The 21,907-nt window shown below is 42.6% G+C and overlaps 1 protein-coding gene across 28 annotated transcripts in view; it reads left to right on the top strand.

Annotated features, from left to right (window-relative positions):
• The window catches only part of Patronin (patronin), a 282,903-nt gene that overhangs the window by 6,593 nt on the left and 254,403 nt on the right, over positions 1–21,907 (top strand). For 26 of the 28 annotated variants that reach the window (XM_065221870.1, XM_065221881.1, XM_065221891.1 and 23 more), the window contains exon 2: positions 5,215–6,303. In XM_065221870.1, the coding sequence (XP_065077942.1) occupies positions 6,238–6,303 (66 nt within the window). In that variant the 5' untranslated portion in view covers positions 5,215–6,237. Of the gene's footprint in view, positions 1–5,049; positions 5,144–5,214; positions 6,304–21,907 lie in introns of those variants that run through there. The other 2 variants (XM_065221872.1, XM_065221871.1) reach the window with 2 other exon arrangements.

The following is a 21,907-nucleotide window of genomic DNA, read 5'->3' on the forward strand; positions in this document are numbered from 1 at the left end:
ATCAGGACCTTTCAGTAGCAAATCGTTCAACGAAAATCCGTGAGATTTGGCCTTGGCGTCCATAACCAACCGCAATTTCTTGGGGGTTATGATGTTGTGACAAGCAATGCTTTAAGTATAGGAAAAACGTCACGAAAGGGGGGAGGGTGGATTAATTTTTCCTCAATTTAGCGTCACATAATAAATTGTTCGGGTCGGCCCCTACGATGATTATTTCAAACATCGCGATGTTGTAATGCTTACCGAACTGCTCCAATCGCTGGGCACCATGAAAACACCGGTCACTTTACACTTCGCCGAGATTTCTTCTCCATCAATAAATATTATATTTCAAGCGCTGGGCTACCAGTGTCGTATCCGAGAGCTAAACCTAACCTTCAACCAACTCACCGATGTCGACTTTCATTAGCTCACCTTTAAGCCCAACAACTGACCAATTAACATCTTACAATTCCACTTAACCTCCTTCGGCTGTGATTTCAGCTCCATCACGAATCTCCCCACTCCAAATCGATTTACCAATGTCTTCAACGTTCCCTTCCCTTCTTCCTTCAGGGTGTCGCTCTCCCCACTAACCAACTCACTAATCACATTCCAAATTATTCGACATTATGACCAGTAGCAGTCCCTTCATGGTGATCTTTTCAATCAGCTTCCTCCTTCCCAACTTCGATCAAACTGATCTGGAACACCAAAGCCTTCCGCACCAGATACTTGAACAGTTCGATCGTCTTGAGTGGAGTTTCTCCGATCTCGAAGTCTTCCGGTAACGACTCCAGCACCATCCGTACTTGGCAACGGTCATCGCCTTGATGACCTCGCTCATCCCGCAAGCATACCGCGTTGACTTTTGACCGGTTTTTAGCTAATTGGATTGTGTCAACAACAATGATAAACATTTTGACACATGTACAGAGCAGGCGCATATATAGTACAGTGTTGCCAGTAGCTTTAAATATCACGAAAATTTCTAACCATGAGTGCGAATGCCCAGGTGTACTTTTTTACTTATCCTGATCCGACGTCCCTCAGGATTGTACCTGCATCATAATGTTACGCCAATTCACTCGGTCCATGGCTGCTTGTCTCCAATTTCTTGGCCGTCTCACACTTCCAAGATCCTGCTCCACTTGGTCTAACCACCTTGCTCGCTGTGCTCCTCTTCGTTTTGTACCGGCCGGATTCCAGGCAAACACCAGTTTTTGCGGGATTGTTGTCCGACATTCTTAAAACATGTCCCGCCCATCGTACTCGTCCAGCTTTCGCAACTTTCTGGATACAGCGTTCGCCATAGAGTTGTGCCAGCTCGTGGATCTTCCTTCGCCTCCATACACCGTTCTCACATACCTCGCCAAAGATGGTCCTAAGCAAGTTCGAAAACACCCAGTGCTTGCAGGTCCTTCTCGAGCATCGTCCACGTCTCGTGCCCGTAGAGAACTACCGGTCTTATCAGCGTCTTGTACATGGTACATTTAGTATGCAAAACCTCAGGGTCTTGTGGAGTCCATAGTAAGCACGACTTCCGGCAATAATACGCCGACGAATTTCTCTGCTGCAGTTGTTATCCGACGTCACCAATGATCCGAGGTACACAAATTCATCCACCACCTTGAACTCATATCCGTCGATTGTCACGCTTCTGCCTATGCGAGCCCTATCCCGCTCGGTTCCTATTCGACGTATTCACCTTTAATCCAACCTTCTCTGCTTCACGTTTCAGCATGGTGTACTACTCCGCCACGGCCTGAAACGTTCTTCCGACAATGTCCACGTCGTCAGCGAAGCAGATGAACTGGCTGGACTTATTGAAGATCGTGCCCCGCATGTTAAAGCCCATACGTTTCATTACACCTTCTAGCGCAATGTTGAACAGGAGGCAGGAAAGACCATCGCATTGTCGAACGCACCCGATATCTTCATGCAGCACTGTACACCATCCATCGTAGCCCTGATCAGTATGATCAGCTTCCCGGGAAAACCGTTCTCGTCCATAATCTTCCATAGCTCTTCACGGTCAATAGTATCATAAACGGCCTTGAAATCGACGAATAGGTGGTGCGTAGAGATTTGATATTCACAACACTTTTGAAGGATCTGCCGCAACGTAAAGATTTGGTCCGTTGTCGATCGCCCGTCCACAAAACCGGCTTGATAACTTCCCACAAATCTGCTTGCTAGCGGCGATCTCGATAGTTCTCACATTCTAGTTTGTCGCCTTTTTTATATACTGGGCATATTACCCCCTCTTTCCACTCCTCCGGTAGCTGTTCTGTATCGCAGATCCTGACTATCAGTCGTCGCAGACAAGTGGCCAACTTATCCAGGCCCATTTTGATAAGTTCCGCTGCGATACCATCTTTCCCAGCTGCTTTGTTGTTATTAAGCTGTAGGATAGCATCCTTAAGTTCACCTATCGTGGGAGCTGGCATGTCCCCCTCATCCGCTGTACCGATGAAGTCATTCATCCTGCCGCCTTGGTCCTCCGCCTCTGCGCCGTTCAGATGTTCATCGTAGTGCTGCTTCCACCTTTCAATCACTTCACGTTCGTCCGTTAAGATACCCCCTTCCTTATCCCGACACATTTCGGCTCGTGGCACAAAGCCTTGGCGGGGGATGCCTTGAGTTTCTTGTAGAACTTGCGTGTTTCTTGAGAACGACAAAGCTGCTCCATTTCTTTGCAATCTAGCTCTTCCAGGCGGCCGGCGCTTCTTATCCCGGAAAAGATGGGTTTGCTGTCTTCGCTTCTGTTTATATCGTTCCACATTATGACGGGTTCCTTGCTGCAGCATCGCCGCCCGCGCTGTGTTCTTCTCGTCCAAAACCGTCTGACACTCTTCGTCGAACCAATCGTTCCGTCGATTCCGCTCCACGAACCCAACGGCGCCTTCAGCAGCGCTGTTAATGGCTGCTTTCATGTTGCTCCAGCAGTCCTCAAGAGGGGCTTCGGTGAGCTCTCCCTCATCCGGCAACACTGCGTCGAGGCATTGCACGTACTCAGTTGCGACTTCGGGCAGCTTCAGTCGTTCCAGATTGTACCGTGGTGGGCGTCGGTACCGAATGTTGTTGGCAACGGAAAGTTTTTGGCGCACCTTGACCATTAGAAGGTAGTGGTCCGAATCGATATTTGCGCCGCAATAATGTCCGAGAAGTGTCTTCCGTCGATCAAAACGTGGTCGATTTGCGATTCTGTCTGCTGCGGTGATCTTCAGGTGTACTGATATGGGAGGCTATGCTGGAAGTAGGTACTACGTATGGCCATGTTCTTAGAGGCGGCGAAATCGATGAGTCTAAGGCCGTTGGCGTTCGTTAGCTGGTGAGCGCTGAACTTTCCTATAACCCGTCTGAATTCCTCCTCCTGGCCGACCTGAGCGTTAAGATCTCCGATGACGATTTTGACGTCATGGCTTGGGCAGCTGTCGGATTCCAGTTCTAGCTGCGCATAAAAAGCGTCTTTATCGTCATCGTCACTTGCTAAGGGAGGGCTGTGCACGTTGATTATGCTGACATTGAAGAAACGGCCTCAACTTGCACATTCGGCTATCGATTGGCCACCACCCAATCACGCGCTACTGCATTTCGCCCATCACGATGGAAGCTGTACCCAGCTCATGTGTATTGCCGCAGCTCTGGTAGATAGTATAGCCATCCCTATACGTATGTACCGACGATCCCTTCCAGCAAACCTCCTTCAGCGCTACGATGTCGAACTTGCGGACCCTCAATAAATCGGAAAGAATGCAGGTACTTCCCAAGAAATTGAGAGACTTGCAGTTCCGAGTTTCCAATCGTTAGTCCGTTTCCGTTGCTTGGCTCTATGCCGATTGTTCCGGTCCGTATTTACCTCCATGGTGAACAGACGCTCGAAGACTGAACTCTCCGGAGAGAGTAGTCCTCCCTTCCCTGTCAGCATACGACCAAGGTCCCACCGGGGATGGTTACCCGATCTTCCCTATGGATACTTGTACCCCAGCCGGCACCGCGGGGAGGTAGGGATTGGAGTTACGGGACAAGAGGCTAAGGACCGCTAGTGTGGTCTATTTTATACCTGCAGATACGCGAAGTATCAATGGTACGCATTGTCCAGCCGTTTACCAGCCATCTGTATTTTTGGCACACTGTGCGGAGTGAGCAACCCCTTGAATCAAACAAACGCTGCCTATATCTTGAGTGTTATTTGAATAGAGCATTTTATGAGACGTTTCTGGTTCAACTCATGAATGAACTTTGACAGGAGGCGGTTACCTAACGGCTGTGAGAAGCAATATCAATATCATCAAATTCTGGCAGGCAAACCAGCTCCTGTCATTTCATAAAATGGACTATTGGTCGCATGTCATTAACATAAACAAATTGACACACTACGTCCGAGAAATTGCTAATCGGAATTTTTCTGGTCATCATGGTGTTTCTACACTGATTTTCCTGCAACCGAGCGTACCATTTTGTGGTGATTGTGTTTTATTTCAAGAAAAAATAGTAAAACGTGTTTGCTCCGTCGTGCACTGAGGTAAATAGACTTAAGGATTACATAAGGCTCGACTTATAAACGACATATATGAATTTCATAAGCGAGACTTATGAAAAATTTTCGTCATTATTTTTCATGGTAAATTAATGAAATTCATAGCGATTTCTTGTGGTTAAAATTAATAAGTGGTTCTTATGGAATTCGTTCGTTCTTTAGCCTTAGTGTATACTTCACTTGATGGAAGCTAAAAACCTCAAGAATCGGTTTGTGATGTGAACATCTAAAGTTTTCGTTTCTGCTGGTGAAAACTACCATTGCCTGTCGAAGCTGTTCATGGAAACCAGAATTTGGAGTGTAAACGGTTAAGTGAAATTTTCATCAATAAAAATAATAATAATCGAACATTCTGTAATAGTCCTATGATTTTGACCACCAATTTAAACACATCATCCCACTATCTCTACCTTCACCGTCCACAAACACCATCGCAAATCATGCCTCGCTATACACACAGATGCACGTCTCTGCTGCACTGACATGGGGCCAGCAGCAGCTACAACCCACCATCATCATCGTCGTCGTCAGTCAAAGTCAGTCCGGGCCCCACAAGTATCTTCTCTCGAGTCTCGACTCTTCCATTAGTTCCTAGTGCTTGAATGAACAGTATAAAATAGTGTACAAAAAATTTCAACGAATCGAACCATTTACTAATGTGACTTATTTTTCTTTTTGTTTGACATTTTCAGAGATTCGACAGTTGCCGGGCACAACACGGTCTGTTGTCGTCGTCGTCGTTGGAAACCGTAAATATTGGTAATCTGTCGAACCGGTCGGAAGTTTGGGGGAAATTTGCGAAGGTGGCGTGAAAATTTCTCCCCTGCCGCGGTGGAATAGCCCGGAACTGGGCCACAATGGCCGGAGCAGCTCGGCAGAATCATCCCCAACAGTGCCAGCAGGTTGCTCCCTGGTGGTGAACCCTCCCCGCAATATCTTTGTGGATTACTCATCATCAGAGTCAGACCGAAATCGTGCGGTGGTGTGTGCTGGGGTGCGCTGTCATTCTCAATTATTAATTCCTACCAACCAACAACAACAACAACAACACCGCACAGAGAGCTAACACAGCACAGCATTTCGTCATCGTGTGTGCTATATTGTTTGTTATTTTCTTCGTTTTCGTTTGACGTGATTGTGTCATGCTTTTCTCTCTTACCTACTACCTCTCCTACCCAAAGTAAGAGATCCGAAATCCGAAAAAAAAATGTACAGTGTTTGATTGTTTGATTTACTAGTTGTGTTTCGTTTTTTTTTCGTCGAATTAAGAGCGCAGGTGAAACAATAGTAGCAAACACAAAGGTGACGTGAAGTGGTTCGCTTAAACGCCGCCCTGATGATGAGAGCTGAGCTGCAGCAGCAACAGCAGAAGTGAGAAAAAAAAAAAGTGGAATACATAAGGCGTGTGGATATCCAAAGCGAAGGGAATAAGAAAGCAGCCGCAGAGTTTTGAAGGAGAGTGAAATATTTGGGAAGAGAAAGTAATTGGTGAAGAGTGTGATTTGGGAAACCGAAAGAGCACTGCACTGTGGAGCTAGGCTTAGGGAATAGAGAGTAAATAAGTGTCACAGTGAGCTAGAGCAGTGAGCGGCGGTACGATCTAGTTCACATCACACATGTGTGTACGTGCTAAGAGTGATTAAGTTTGCGGTGGAATCAATAAGTGCGGGTGAGAATAGCAGCAGCAGCAGCAAAAGTGGGAGCAGAAGTGGACCATGGATTCGCAGCAGGCTCAGCAGCCAAGATCCGCCTACGATATGGAGACGCAGGAATCGAGATTTGTAAGTGGCATTTGATTTATATTTGTTTCGCTAATCGAAAATCACAGAACGATGTAATATCGCATCACAAACGATGCACGACGTGGCCCATGTCGAAAAATTCGTGTCCTATGTATCAACAATGAAGGTACTAACGAACGGGTAACGGGATTGATTGATTTGGAAAGCAAGATGGCATTCGGGAAGTTGCCGTAACAGCTCTACGCAGATGTCATCACTGCATGATGATGATGATAATGTTGACAGGAAATTCATGAAAGTGAGCGTTTATGTTTTATAATTGTCCTCAAACCGACAAAACATCCAATACAACCATAGAATTTTGAAGGAAAACATTATTCCAATCAGACTGATGTGCATCTTTGATTTTTGCAGTTGGATTTTCATACGAAATATTAATTTCGTTTCACAACGGCAATGCTACATCGCACAAAAGATATACACAAACGTAAATTTCTTAATTTTCTTTAAATAAAGATGTTTTGCTACTATGGTAACACTGTGACAACCATCTTGATGCATCCTAAAGTAGAGTGCCTGTTGATTAAGAGTAATAAAAAAAAATAGTAACTAAAGTCGCTTTTTGACTACTAAAATAGAGTGAAGTTTAAAGATATCCACAAAATGTTTAAATTGAGTACTTGGCACTAAGAAAGTCTACAGTAGTTTTAACAGAATATACATATCAATTGAAAAATTGAAAATTTTAACTGGTTACCCTAGTGAACCGCAAAACGTTAGAACACCAGGAAAACTATTGGGAAATGCCTTCAATTTCGATTTAAAAGAGAATTTTAAAGGATTCTAGGGCAGACACCAAGATATATCAGAGAAGAATACCAAAGTACAGACTACGAAAGTCTCATGTAAAATCATGTGTTCTGAGGACCGATTTCTTCATCTTCGCTTAAATCTTAAGCCAGGTTTATATAGTTAAACTTGGCTTAACACATACGAGCGTCGCTTTTGATTATTGTTTAAATTCAGCCCCGAAACAATTTTGGAAATAAATCTAATGTAATTGCGAGTGCATTTTAACGAATGTTCTGAGAAGAATTCTATGATGATTGGATGAGGATTCTATTATTAAATTCCGAGAAGAATTCCAATGGAATCGAATTTTGAGGGTTCAATCGAATTCCGAGAAGAGTTTCAAAGTTTGTGATGGATTTTTGTTTTGAGAATTTTGGAACGAATGTTCAGATTTCGGATGTTGAAATGTTTTCTTAGATTCCAGATTTTCATGGCCTTGTAGAAAATATTCATGATTCTGAAATGTCGTGGCATTATCTTGAGAATTTCTGGAGAATTTGGAGGCGTCGTTAAAGGGAATTCTAAGGAGTATTCTAGTTCTGACTGGAATTCCATTTTAGTTTTGAGTAGCAGCAAAATTTATGGAATGCGTCCTAGGTAGTTCTGAGGACCTTTTGATTCCTGGTAAATGCTCAGGAGATTTCCAAGAAAGTTCTAATAAGAATTCAAATGAGAAGAGCCTCAATTTTATCCTAAGTAGAATACCAAATTGTGAAGAATTGTGTAGGGGAAACTTTCCCCTATCCGATGATATTGTTGGTTTGCGTTGGTGGCCTTCGCTTTGTGAGGAAAGGGCTTTAGAACGGTTGGTTTACAAATGCTGATGGGCCCTTTTCTATTGTTGATCCAGATTTAATTATTTAGGCATAATTGCTAAGCAAATGTGAGAACAATTCCATTTGAGAGTTGAGAGCATTCCAGTTGAATTCTGAGGAGAAATTCAACGGGAGATCGTAGCGAGAAAACTTAATGAATGTCTAGGAATATTGGATTGTGAGTTACAGGTGAATCTTAAGGAGATTTTTAAAGGAAATCTAAATATTATTCCAAGGAAGTTCAGGCTATAATTTCAGGAGAATTATGAGGACTCTTGCTCATAATAACCATGTTTTAGAAGTTGCTTAAAATATGATACCAAAATCTACTCCAATCTCTAAGTGTTTTCTTATGTCTTTAAAAGTCTTCACCAAACATGAAATGTCTGCCGAAAAAAGAGTCTTCACGGTATCGTGATCAGAGATGTTATGCCTAAGAACATCCCGGTGGCGCCGACTGGGATTGAACCCAGGCCTGCTGGGGTGAGAGGTAATAACGCTTACCGCTTACGTAAAATTAAGCACGAACAAAAAACAAATCTATATTCTAACCGTTCATACTGGCGACAACGATCTAATGAGATTATGAAACCTCAAGCTTCTCCCCTGGTCCTATCCTTCGACATTGAGAATATTTTGACGTAGGACTACGTCTTTCGGGAAGGGTGCCAATCCAGGGAAATGCAAAATTTGTCAGACTTTAAATGCCAATTTGTCACCCCTAACACAGCCATCAGAAAGTTGGTCCCTAACAACACAAGCCGAAGCCAGATAATCAATCAGCGTTGCACGTTGGACGGGTCGACCTCGAACTTGTTCACTGCAGCCGGGACATCGTAGCCTTTTTTTCTATTCATTCACCTACATCAGCTAAATACAGAAAAAAGAGGGTAGTAGAATGATAAACGTAGAAAGTTTGACATCTATCGCCTATCAGGAACTGAGCTCGGTGGCCGAAGTAGGTTCCTCGGCCAATATGTTTCAAGTTTGCCGGCGAAATTACCATCGTGCCAACTGGCAGCAGTACCAGCGCTGTGTGGACACAGGAATCGACTACGACGTCCTACCGGAATCATCCGAAGAAGTCGATCGGTGTCTGCAAACCATCGAAGAGGCGATATCCCGTGCCAGGGAGCAACACGTACCAGCATCCAGATATGCTGATGTCCAACCAAAGATCTTATCAGGCTCCGTAACACCATTCGTAGGCAGTTCCAGCGTTCTGGGCTGCCCCATTTGAAGACCAATGTCAATAGGCTAACCAAACTTATCCAGGCCAGGCTGGTGGAATTCAGAAATAACGATGTTGCCAACAAGATTCGCTTTCTCCAAGATTGTGCAAAACCATTTTGGAAGATGACCAAAATTTTGAAAAATAAGTTGAGACCAAGATATCAAAAATATATCCAAATGACAAAATGACAATCGATCAACGAACCGAATGATAACGCTCGAGCCGGATTCCTCCGCTTTCCTCTGTTGACCAGAATTCGGACCCATAACCCATACTCATAACCCCAGTTGAAAAGGCCAATGCTCTTGGCCAACATTTTGTGATTTCACATAATCTTGGCCAAACCATGGTGAGCCCCCATGCCTGCCGTACTGGAGGCAATGTCTAGAGTCGCTGACACCCCTGTAGTTGTGCATGATGATAGTAGAATATCGGCTGATGAGGTGATAGCAGCTGTTAGAAGCACTAGAAACATGAAGGGCGCGGGTATGGATGGTGTAGTCAACCTCGAGTTGAAAAACTTGAGTATTGACTTCTTCAACCATCTTACCGTTATCTTTAACAAATGCTTGAAGCTTGGCTACCAATGCCAAAAGCTACCGCCCCATCAGCCCCTTGTCCTCCATCTCGAAGCTATTCGAAAAGTTGATACTCAGCCGTCTGCTGGTGTTTTCAAATGATAATAAAATCTTTCTCAAAGAGCAATTCGGGTTTAGGAAAGACTACTCTACCATCCACCAACTCGCACGAGTTACTAACATCATCAAGCGGAATAATTCCGTTTCCAATACATCTGCCATGGCATTGTTGGACGTCGAGAAGCCGTCCGACAATGTCTGGCATGATGGCCTTGTGTACAAGCTGCATCGTTACAACTTTCCGATCTACCTCGTGAAGATCATTAAACAGGTCTACTTGAACAATGTCCCCTCTGATACGTTCAACGTTGATGCAGGGGTCCCTCAGGGTAGCCTGCTTGGGCCTATCGTATTCAACATTTTCACGTCAGGCGTTCCTACCCTGCTGGGTGGTGGTATACTGTCAATGTTCGCAGATGACACCTCCATCATCTATAGGGGTCGAGTGATCCGTGCTCTGGTGAGTAAACTACAATCAGGTCTGGATGTTCTGTCCGACTATTTCAAGAGCTGGAAGATTTGTATCAATGCAGCTAAAACACAAACCATTATGTTTCCACACTCGAATTCACCTCGGTTTGTTCCGCCTGCTAACGTCAAGGTCCACCTTGATAGCATTGAATGGTCGAATGAAGTAGTCTACCTTGGTCTCACCCTCGATAGCAAATTGCTATTCCGATCCCATGTGGACAAGACATCCACCAAGTGTAGCATCTTGATCAGGTCGCTCTACCCTCCTATAAACAGGAACTCCACCCTGTCCCCCAAAAACAAGCTTGCTGTCCACAAGCAGATCGTTCTGCCGGCTATTGAGTATGGTATGCCAATCTGGAAGAGTTGTGCTAAGTGCCACCAGCTAAAGCTTCAGAGGATCCAAAACAAGATCCTCAGAATGATCCTTAACAGTCCACCGCGAACTCGTAATTTTGAGATTCACCACCTGGCCGGTCTTCAAACACTCGAGGAGCGAAAGACGTCCACGACGCTGGAAAGGTTCAGAGTCGCCTGTCTGCGATCAAACCACCAGATCATTGGCGATTTGGCAACCTAGTTCAAGTAGCTAGGTAGGTTCCTGTGCTCAAGTAGGTAGGTTATCAAATTTTTAAATTCAAACGGAAACAAGCCCTTGAAAGGGTATCCTGTAAATTAGCGCTAAACGCAATCATCACATTAGAATAACCAATTAACTAGAACAAAGTTGAAGAGCCAAAGACAATTGAAATGTAAAAACTAGCAAATAAACGTAATTTTTACTATTTACTAAATTTGACTGCAGTCATCGTTTGGCTGCCGAGTGATAAACAGGGCTGTTCGTTGCATTGCACACTGAAAACGAAACTAACTCAGAGAGTGAATAACTTTTACTCAGTTGTGAGTAGGTTATTCAACGCATGAGTAACCTACGATTTTAAACAAAAATCTCCATGCGAATCAGTAAAAGAGACTCATTCACTGAGTAAAATTCGTTTCCGATGTATTTAGCTTGCCATCTCGGCTAGAAATTGGATACTGGATAGTCAAGCTCAGTGTGCAATTTGCATCAAATTCTATGTTTTAACTTGACAGCACGGCCACAAAGTAGGTTTCTGTTTTCGGTGAAGTTATTCGGATGGACAATACCTATCGCAACATTTGATTCAAAAGGCTTGCTTAAGCAGTCTACAATCACTGAAAACGAATCTTGTTCAGCGAGTGAGTCTCTTTTACGTAGATTACTCATGCGCTGAGTGACCAACGCTTTTAGAAATGTATCCTTACGAATGAGCAAAAGTTACTCCCTCTCTGAGTTAGTTTCGTTTTCTGTGTTTCTACTAGATAGGAGATTAGTCGTACTAGACTAGTAATGTTATTCAGATGGATAAGTCCTATTGTATACTGGACACAGGGTGACAGGTAAACCGGGAACTCGGGAAAAAGCCGGAAATTCTAAATCACCGGGAAAAAATATACTTCGCCCTCTCTTTGGAAAATAATAATCTTCTCAACTACTAGATTTTCCGGATACAATCACTTTGAAGAACTTATTCCATAATTTTGATGAAAATTCCAAAGGAATTTAGAGTAAATTTAAGGATGAATTCTAGAGATAATAAGGTATGTAAGATACAAATTCCAATGGAGTTTTTGGAAGTATTTTTGTTGGCGGCGTACCACTCCATGGCCTTTTTACCGTAATGGCAAGATGCCAAATCCGGCCAAAACAGTACGGAACAACCGTGTTTCTTCAGGAAAGGCAGCAGACGTTTATTCAAACACTCTTTCACGTAAATTTCTTGGTTGACAGTCCCGGAAGCTATGAAAATGCTGCTTTTCAAGCCACAGGTACAGATGGCTTGCCAAACCAGATATTTCTTTGCGAACTTTGACAGTTTCATGTGCTTGAAAACATCTGCTACCTTTCCCCTTCCTTTTGCCGTATAAAACTCCTGTCCCGGAAGCTGCTTGTAGTCGGCTTTGACGTAGGTTTCGTCGTCCATTACCACGCAGTCAAACTTCGTCAGCATCGTCGTGTACAGCCTCCGGGATCGCGCTTTGGCCGTCGTATTTTGTTTATCATCCCGATTTGGAGTCACTACCTTCTTGTAAGTCGATAGTCCGGCTCGTTTTTTGGCTCGATGCACGGTTGTAGACGTTACACCCAGCTTATTTGCGGCATCTCGGAGAGAGAGGTTAGGGTTTCGCTTGAAACTTCCGGCAACTCTCTTTGTCGTCTCAGCGGCTTCCGGTTTTCGATTTCCCCCCGATCCAGACTTCCTGGCTGTCGACAAACGTTCCCCAAACACTTTAATTACATTTGTAACGGTTGATTTGGCAACTTTTAGCGATTTTGCCAACTTATCGTGCGAGTAGCTCGGATTTTCGCGATGCGCGAGCAAAATTTTGATACGCTGCTCTTCTTACTTGGACGGCATTTTGACAACTGAAGAGTGAATTCCAAAATCAAAATAGGAGCAACATTCTACACACACACACACCTTCAAAATGAGGGGTGTTCAGGTTTTTTAAATGCAAAATTGAAAGAAATACGTCAAGTTGATATTGACCAAATTTTGACCGTATCACTCTTTAGACATGTTTTTGAGTTCTTTCTTCGTTTTATTTATCAATTCCTCCTCAGTTTTCACGACAAAATTGTTGGAGTACATCTTACGCTTCAAGTTGGCCCAGAAATTCTCGATGGGACGCAGCTGGGGGACGTTGAGCGGGTTCGTCGACTTGGGTACCATATCGATATTCAGCCGCTCCACTATTTGAGCAACTTGTTGTCTGAGAAATATATGAGCGCATCTCATGGAAACTCGACAACTTCACGAATTAGCTACATGGGTCTCCCCCAGGCTCATGTTTAAGCCCACTTCACTTTGCTCGCTAAGGCAGCTTGCAGATGACGGCGTTGTGTCCGTTATAGGGTCAAGTGCACCGGATCTGTAAGGACCATTGCAAGATACCTTAGACAATTTGTCTACTTGGGCTATGAAGCTGGATATCGAATTCTCTCCGGAGAAAACTGAGCTGGTTGTTTTTTTCTAGTAAGCATCATCCTGCACAGTTACAGCTTCAACTAGAGGGCAGAACAATCACTCAAAGTATATCTTTCAAGTATTTAGGTGTCTGGTTCGATTCCAAATGCACATGGGGAAAACATATTGCGTATCTGAAACAAAAATGCCAGCAAAGGATTAATTTTCTTCGTACAATTACCGGAACTTGGTGGGCAGCACACCCGGAAGATCCGATCAGGTTGTACCGAACAACCATCCTTTCGGTTTTAGAGTACGGCAGCTTTTGCTTCCAATCCGCAGCAAAAACACACATCCTTAAGCTGCAACGGATTCAATACCGTTGCCTTCGTATTGCGCTAGGCTGTATGCACTCGACTCATACGATGAGTAACGAAGTACTCGCGGGTGTTCTCCCACTGACAGATCGTTTCGCTGAGCTGTCTTTCCGGTTTCTCATCCGTTGTGAAGTAATGAATCCTTTGGTAATAGACCACTTTGAGAAGCTGCTCGATCGAAATCCTCAAACAAGATTCATGAGTTTGTACTATGAGTATATGACGCTGGAGGGCCTTCTATGGTTCCTCTGTAAATTTTGAACAGACCATGATGCAAGAAATCCATGGAATACCAGCTCACCATCGGTCGATGGTTGTTCCCTCAATTTTTACAATCAAGTACCACCATGTAAGTAACGATAAAAGATTTTTCACATATGGGTCAACCATAAATGCTTCCACTGGATTTGGTGTATTTAATCAATTTCATAGCGCCTCCTATAAACTGCAGAAACCAAGCTCCGTATACATTGCGGAACTCGCAGCTATATTTTACGCAGTAGAGCGAATTGCCTCACTACCTTCTGACTATTATTTCATTTTCACGGATAGTCTTAGCTCATTGGAGGCTATTCGTCCAATGAGGCCGATGAAGCACTCCTTGTATTTCCTGCCTGAAATACGATCTAAACTGAGTGCTTTATCTAACTGCTCCTATAGTATCACCTTAGCTTGGGTCCCATATCATTGCTCAATTCCGGGTAATGAGAAAGTGGACTCATTGGCTAAGGTACGCGCTATGGACGGCGATAGTTTTGAGCGACAAATCGCCTTCAACGAATTTTTCTCCATTGCTCGCCAGCAAGTCCTCATCAGTTGGCAACAGAAATGGAATGATGGTGAATTGGGAAGATGGTTACATTCTATTCTCCCACAGGTGTCGAACAAACCATGGTTCATAGGGTTGGACATGAGCCGCGACGTGATACGCGTTATATCAAGGCTTATGTCCAATCACTGCTCGTTAGACTCGCACTTCTATCAAATTGGGCTCTCAATTTGTTACCCCTAACCTCGAGATAGCCGTGAGTAATCGGCCCCCGCTTTACTAACGTTAGTCTTAAGTAATTTTGTTATCTAAACAATGAATATCGGCTCCGCAAAGCTACATCAAATGAGCCTGGAAAAATATACGAATTTAAAAAAAAAGTAATTGGTTCGTTTGCACCATAGTTTGTGCGAGAAGTAAAGAAAGAGTAGGTTCGCAAATTGACTCGTCTTATATTAATGTTAAGCTGTTGCAAAAGTGGACTACAGTCAATGTCCGAACGCAGGAGATCGGCAATGAAGACAGACTTAGCGACGTCACGGCGAACACTGAGAAGTTGTAGGCTCAGCAAGTTACATCGACTTTCATAATTAGGGAGGTTTACAGGGTCTCTCCAGGGTAGCCAACGAAGAGCATAGCGAACAAATCTCCCCTGAATAGACTCAAGTCGATTCGTGGTATTGTTGTAAAACGGCGCCCAAACGACTGAACAGTATTCCACTGTCGAACGGTCTAGTAAGCAATATAGCGTTTTCAAGCACGAAGTGTCTTTGAAATCTTTAGCAAAGCGAAAAATAAAGCCAAGCTGAGAAAATGCTTTCCTGGCGACATATGACACATGCTCCTTGAAGGTTAGTCTTTGACTGTAGTCTCCCGATTCAGTGTAGGCTGTACGTAAAGCAGGTGGGTGATTTTTTTCTACAGAAAGTGATGATGGAACATTTGGAAGCATTCAATACCATCCTATTCTTGTGACACCAAGTAGCAAAAACGTTCAGCTGTTGTTGAAGGAAAACTGAACCACTACGATCCTTTACGACAAAATACAGTTTAACATCATCCGCATAATATAGCTTCGGACACCTGATTGAATAGTGAATGTCATTCAAATACAGCAGAAATACGAACGGCCCAATATGACTACCTTGGGGTACACCAGAAGAAACCGGAAACGACTGAGAAATACGGTCACCTATTTTCACTGACATTTGACGACCGGTGAGGTAAGAACGAAGCCAATTAAGAAGGGGATCATGGAAGCCTAATCGCTCTAATTTGGCAACAGCAATCTTGCGGTTCATTTTATCAAACGCAGCAGAGAGATCCGTGTAGATAGCATCAACTTATTCGCCTTTTTCAAGCTCGCGAATTATAAAAGATGTGTATTGCACGAGATTTGATGGAGTGGATCTCTTCTGCATAAATCCATGTTGTTCGGAGGCAACGTAGCTGGAGCAAGTGTGTTTAAAATAATCCAATACTATCAGCTCAAAATTTTTTGAAACTGCGCACAGAGCCGCAATGCCTCGATAGTTGATTACTGACTGTTTATCGCCTTTGCCAGGGCTGTTACAACAGGCGCGGATTTCGCGAATTTCGCGGATTTCGCGATTCTCGCGGATTTGTCGCGGATTTGAATTTTCAGTCGCGAAAATCGCGGAAACATTAAATGAATCGCAAAGGGACTGATGTGCTGTCACAAAAAATGTGGAATTCCTTGTAACCTTTCCGTCCCGGATAATTTGGCAGTCATTAATTTTGTTGTTCATTTGGCTCTCAATGTTTTACCGGTTCAAATCAAACACCCTGCAAATAATTGAGAAATGATCTCAAATCCATAAGTCACACCGAATTTACACGGAAATTCCCTGAGGTCTGTCCAATGTGAGACATTTTCCTTTTTTTCCAACATGAACATAGAATTTTTCGTTGTCAAATCATAAACGAATCGTATATATGCGAGTAATTGCCATGTATACCGGACATTCTAGGTTCTACAAATCGTCCTGGAGTTCAGTTGATTTGTTCTACTATATCAACCAAGACTGCAATAATGTCTGTAGTATCGAAATATGTCCAAACAGATTCAAAGTGTCTATGTGGATTGTACCCGACCTATTGCTAGGTATACATGATGTTATAGGTTCGGAAATCATTCTGGAGATCAGATTATGTTTCTACTAGACTAATTCAATATCTGTAGGATCAAAATATGCCCAAACAAATTTGCAGTGTCTATGTGGATCATGGCAACCTATTTCCTTGTATGCTAAATGTTCTAAGATTTCCAAATCGATATTTCGATACTACAGATATTATCCAGGCTTTGTTGATCTAGTAAAACAAATCATCTGGACTGCAGGACGATTTGGAGAGCCTAGATCATCTGGTATACGTGGAAATAATTAAACATTATCCATATAGACACTATGAATCTGTTTGGACATATTTTGATACTACAGACTTTATCCCAGGCTTTGTTGATCTAATAGAATAAATCATCTGAACGCCAAAACGATTTCTTCTTCTTCTTCTTCTTCTTCTTCTTCTTCTTCTTCTTCTTCTTCACATTTCAAGCTGATCGATTAGTGCATATTAGTTTATTGCGTGCTCTCAAACCTAGTGTTCTTAATGCACTTCGACAGTTATTAATTGAGAGCTTTCGATGCCAATACCAATGCATGAATTCGTATATTGTGTGGTAAGCAGGCATGGAAAATCATTTACGTTCATTTCATGCATTCATTTACATTCATTTGTCTCTAACTTTTACCATCAATAGAATTCGGTAAAGTAATGTGTGAAGCTTTTATAGATTTTGTAATTAGCTACAACTTTTGTCAACGATTCAAATCTGTATCTTTTATGCATGATGAACCAGAGCAAACTGTACCCATCATTGTTTGTAAATTACATTCACCGAAAAACAATAACATGTTCTGCCCGCTCTAGTTCATCATGCATAAGAGATACAGATTTAAGTTATAAACAAAAGTTGTAGTTAATTATACAACCTACAAAAGCTTCATGTATAATTTTACGGAATTCTGTTGATGAAAAAAGTTAGAGACAAATGAATGCCAATGAATGTCCAAAATAATGCAAATGATTTTCCATGCCTGGTGGCAAGCACAATGATACTCTATGCCCAGGGAAGTCGAGAAAAGATTCCCTCGACCGGACCGGGAATCGAACCCGCCGCCTCCGGCTTGGTAATACCGTGCCTTTACTGACTAGGCTATGAGGCCCAGAATGATTTGGAGATCTTAAAACATCTGGTATACATGACAATATTTCATGCATGATCCACATAGACACAGTGCATATGTATGGAAATATTTCGATACTAAAGACATTGTCCCAATAACGGTTGATCTAGTAGATCAAATTATCTGAATTCCAGGACGATTTGAAGAACCTTGAACATCTGGATTACTCGGAAATAGATCATGCATGATCCACATCGACACTTTGAATATGATTGGATATCGATACTACAGATATTATTGCAGTCTTGGTTAATCTAGTAGAACAAATCAACTGATGTTCTGGAGGATTTGGAAACCCCTATAATTTCCGGTATACATAGTAATAAGTCGTGCATGATCCACAAAGTCACCATTGGACAGACCCCAAGAATATCCGTGTAAATACACAATCGCCACGTGACCAACAAGCGTGACTTATGAAACTCTGGTAATCATTCGATTATGTGCAGGGTGTTTGGTTTGAATCGGTAAAAATTGAGAAAACTAGAGACAAATTAACTACAACATTTAGGACATACGTCAGAGACGCAAAGGTTAATTTTCAAGAAAATTTGCATTTCAAATGAAAATGCATTATTATTTTTTAAATAATGCTTCATTAAATCTAGGCCGGTATTATTCAATAGAATCTCATAATGTAAGGGTGTTTTATTATGTTCACTAATTAAGTTACGTTAAGTTTTCTTTATTATGGAGGCTTTCAGCCTGAGGCTGGTTCGCCTCCGTGTTCACTAATTACTCAGAATTTATACTATAACTGAAGATGATACAATGTTATTAAAAAAATTCAAAGGTTACAAACGATTCAGTCGGTAAAGGCGCAGCTACAAAGCAAGTCCATGCTGGAGGCGACTGAGTTCGATTCCCGTCCGGTCTATTAATTTTTCGGGTTGGAATATTTCTCTACTTCCTTGGGCATAGGATGGTACAGGCATAGAAAGCTTTCAATTAAAATGTGAAAGTACTTCAAAGAACATTAAGTGAGAGCAGTTAAAAATCTAATATGCTATAAGCAATAAGCTTAAAATGCCATGTAGTAGTATAAAATGCTATTTTTAGGCAATGAAAACAGTTTTTTTTTGTCGCGTATTAGTATTTGAAGTCGCGGCTTTGTTTTGAGAAATCGCGGATTTCGCGGATCAAATTTAGAAAATCTTGTAACAGCCCTCTTTCTTGAAGACAGGAAAAACAAAAGAATTCTTCCAGCCATCAGGGAAGATTCCAGAATTCAACGAGAGGTTGAATATGAATGCTAGTGGTGCGCTCATGGCTCCTATACAGTTTTTAATCACCACAGATGAAATTCCATCCTACGAATTATTCGTAGTTCTGGTGCAAGACGTAACAACAACAACCAGATGCATCATAGAGTTGAAAGTTGGAAATACGGCATGTAAGAAGAAACGTTTTTGATGATTTGAAGTGATATTTTCTTCTACTTTTTCGTGTTTATCGAGTAGTTTGTGAACTGTTCTCTCTATGTGGCAAAATATGGTTTTGTAGTTACGCCTTTTTCAAATGTTAGTCTAGATATATAGATAGATAGAAGATTGAATGGAATAGCAAAATAATCTCGTAGTTCTACGTCAACCATACGGTCGTCTTAAATCTCCTCCTGAGTCTATTCCTTTTAAAATACCATTTAAATTCTGTTTATAATTCTCTTTAAATTGTCATCAAATTGAAATTACATCCAAATTCTTAAGAAGTCTTAAAGGGATTCCCTTGAAATTATCTTCAATGTTCTGTCAAAGTCTGAGGTTAGCTCTTTGCTGAAATTCAAACTAGCTTAAAATTCAGCAAAGAGCTACCCTCAGAATCACATTCCTTTGAAATTATGTTCGATATTTGCTTGACGTTCTCCTCAGAATTATCTTTTTTGACTGTTTGATTGAGTAATATTCGGCCTATTCTTGGCCTATCTGCATCGATTTACAAATGCAATGAAATTCAATATTTTTAGAAAGCGTGTTTCCACCAAATCCAAATTGCTATCAATCGCAACACCAACCCCCGTGCTACCACCCATCAACATATGACCACCATTCACGTGCTTGTACGGATAATTTTCTTTCGCGGTAAAGCAATCGCTCTGCCGCAACCGCGAAACACACAGAGTTAGACTTAGACCGCGCAAATTATCATTTCGCAAAACACACCGCGCGCAGAGTCACGGACCAAAGCGGGCGGGCGGGCGGATTGTTGTTTCTGCAGAAAAACACATTCCGATCAGCAATGAAAGTGTTACTCACAGTCCTCCTCCCAGGCGAAAAACCCGCAACTTCTTCCCCGTCTTCTTCTAAGTGAGCCCCGCGAAAATGATCCACATTTGGAGAAAACAAATTTGCACCAAAAACGAAAAGCGGTCACCGGCTGTTGCTTTCCTAACTGCCTGCCGCTTGCTACTGGTACCATATCGGATTGCAGTGGGATCTATTTTCAGACTGACGGGTGGCAAAAGGAAAAACTCGGGGGATGCCTTTGCCGTCGTTGTCGCCGCCACCGGGGAACCATTCGTCCGTTTAACGGTTGTTTGGCATACAGAAAAAAGTGATGTCACGCATTTCTAGCGCAGAATCGACGGTCGAAGTAAGAGCGTACAATGACATCACCAATACGCGATCAATCGAAGATTCCGCTCGGATCGCGCTATTAGGAACCAGTCTAACGCTGCTGTTTTGGGGTGGGCTGACCCACAGCCGGGAAAGAATTACATCACACTTAATTTTATTTAGCACTTGCTGTGGTTGTATTTGTGGTGCAGCTTTAGCTTTGATTGCAGTCCAGAGTTCGGTGATGTATTTATTTGCAGCACTACACTCTGTGGTGTATCAAGCTGTTATTCGATTTTTATTATTTTATTGGCTCGTGCTTCAATAAGATATGCGATGCTACCGAGAGCCAAAAGCGTCAATTGAAGATGTTATAGATGGCGAGGAGTTGACCTGCGGCGGCTGTGCGATGCAATAAGTTGGGAATTTTCCATGTGGCGCCAACATTTTGGTATTTTGGTGCTTCTTTTGTGTTGTTGTGCGACGTTCGCTGCGTTGATGATGGAATTTCCTGTAAATCTAAGTCACTTGGAATTGCATCCTAAATGTTTGGAGACATTGAACTCGTTGTGCCTAAATCAGTTTATGTTAACATTTTCCGGTCGCCTTGCTTGAAGTCGGTGTTAGAGATGGGCAAAACAGTACTTTTTACTGAACGGTTCGGACTCGTTCAGTTCACTGAAGAGAACTAGTTCTTTGGAATAGTTCATCCGTTCTTTTAGAAAAAAAGGTTCTCTAGGATTATTGACATCTGATGACCAATAAGCGTTAAAACTCTAGAAGAAGAAGAACGTTTGTGAACCAAAAGTAATTGGAGTAATTTCAAAGGCTTACCCACAGAAGTCTGTATCGTTTTCAGGGTGCGTTTAATGTATAGATAAGAGAAGCTTTTAAAAGATCTTTCATCTGAACAGTAACGTCTGTATATTCTTTCTGAAGGATATCTTCGTCCGAATAAAAGCATCTCATATTTTTGGACACTGCTGCCCTCTGGCGGAGAAAATGTGTATTTATTAAATCCATTATCACCATTCCGTCAGCGACTTCAGAGGCGGCGTCGTTATGAAATCGATCTACAAACAAAGCTCGTCACCGACAATGCCGAATGGGAGAAAGTATTCCCGCAAGTCATACCATAAACCGTCTGCCGTGGGCTCATTCGAAATGTAAACAAACCATTGATTGTATTTGATAGTTGTGCGACCGCTCCCTGTGCAGCACAGTTAGTACCCAGTGCAAAAGGTCACCCCCAAGGTAGCGTGCGCGCACTTAACTCTCCTGCCGCTGTTGTTGATGAAGATTGTTAACAACCTTGCAAATTACGGGAACCATTGGAATGCCGCTAGTTTGCTGCCTTCCAGCGGAAAAAAGAAAGAAAGACGTGCTTGCGGATTTCGTGAACGGTCGGAATGTGAACTGCGCAAGCATTTTCGACTGTACAGAGATAAATATGCATGCTTCTTGTTACTTTTGCCTTTCTTCTCCGTGCACACATACCTATTTCTGTTGTAGCACGCAGTATCAAGCTCGCTTTATCAGTCACGCTGAAGCATGGAACCCCACGAGTGCGGTACGTTCGTCGCCCAAGGTGTGCACTAAGAAAAACACGAATCATAACGTGATGTCTTATTGCCAAGACTTTAAGAAGGGTGGTGCATTTCGAGTGACTGACATAC

This window comes from Ochlerotatus camptorhynchus, unplaced genomic scaffold (assembly GCF_037179485.1).
Source record: "Ochlerotatus camptorhynchus isolate MF236.1 unplaced genomic scaffold, CSIRO-AGI_Acam_v1.1 ptg000150l, whole genome shotgun sequence".
In the NCBI taxonomy this organism is placed as follows: domain Eukaryota; kingdom Metazoa; phylum Arthropoda; class Insecta; order Diptera; family Culicidae; genus Ochlerotatus; species Ochlerotatus camptorhynchus.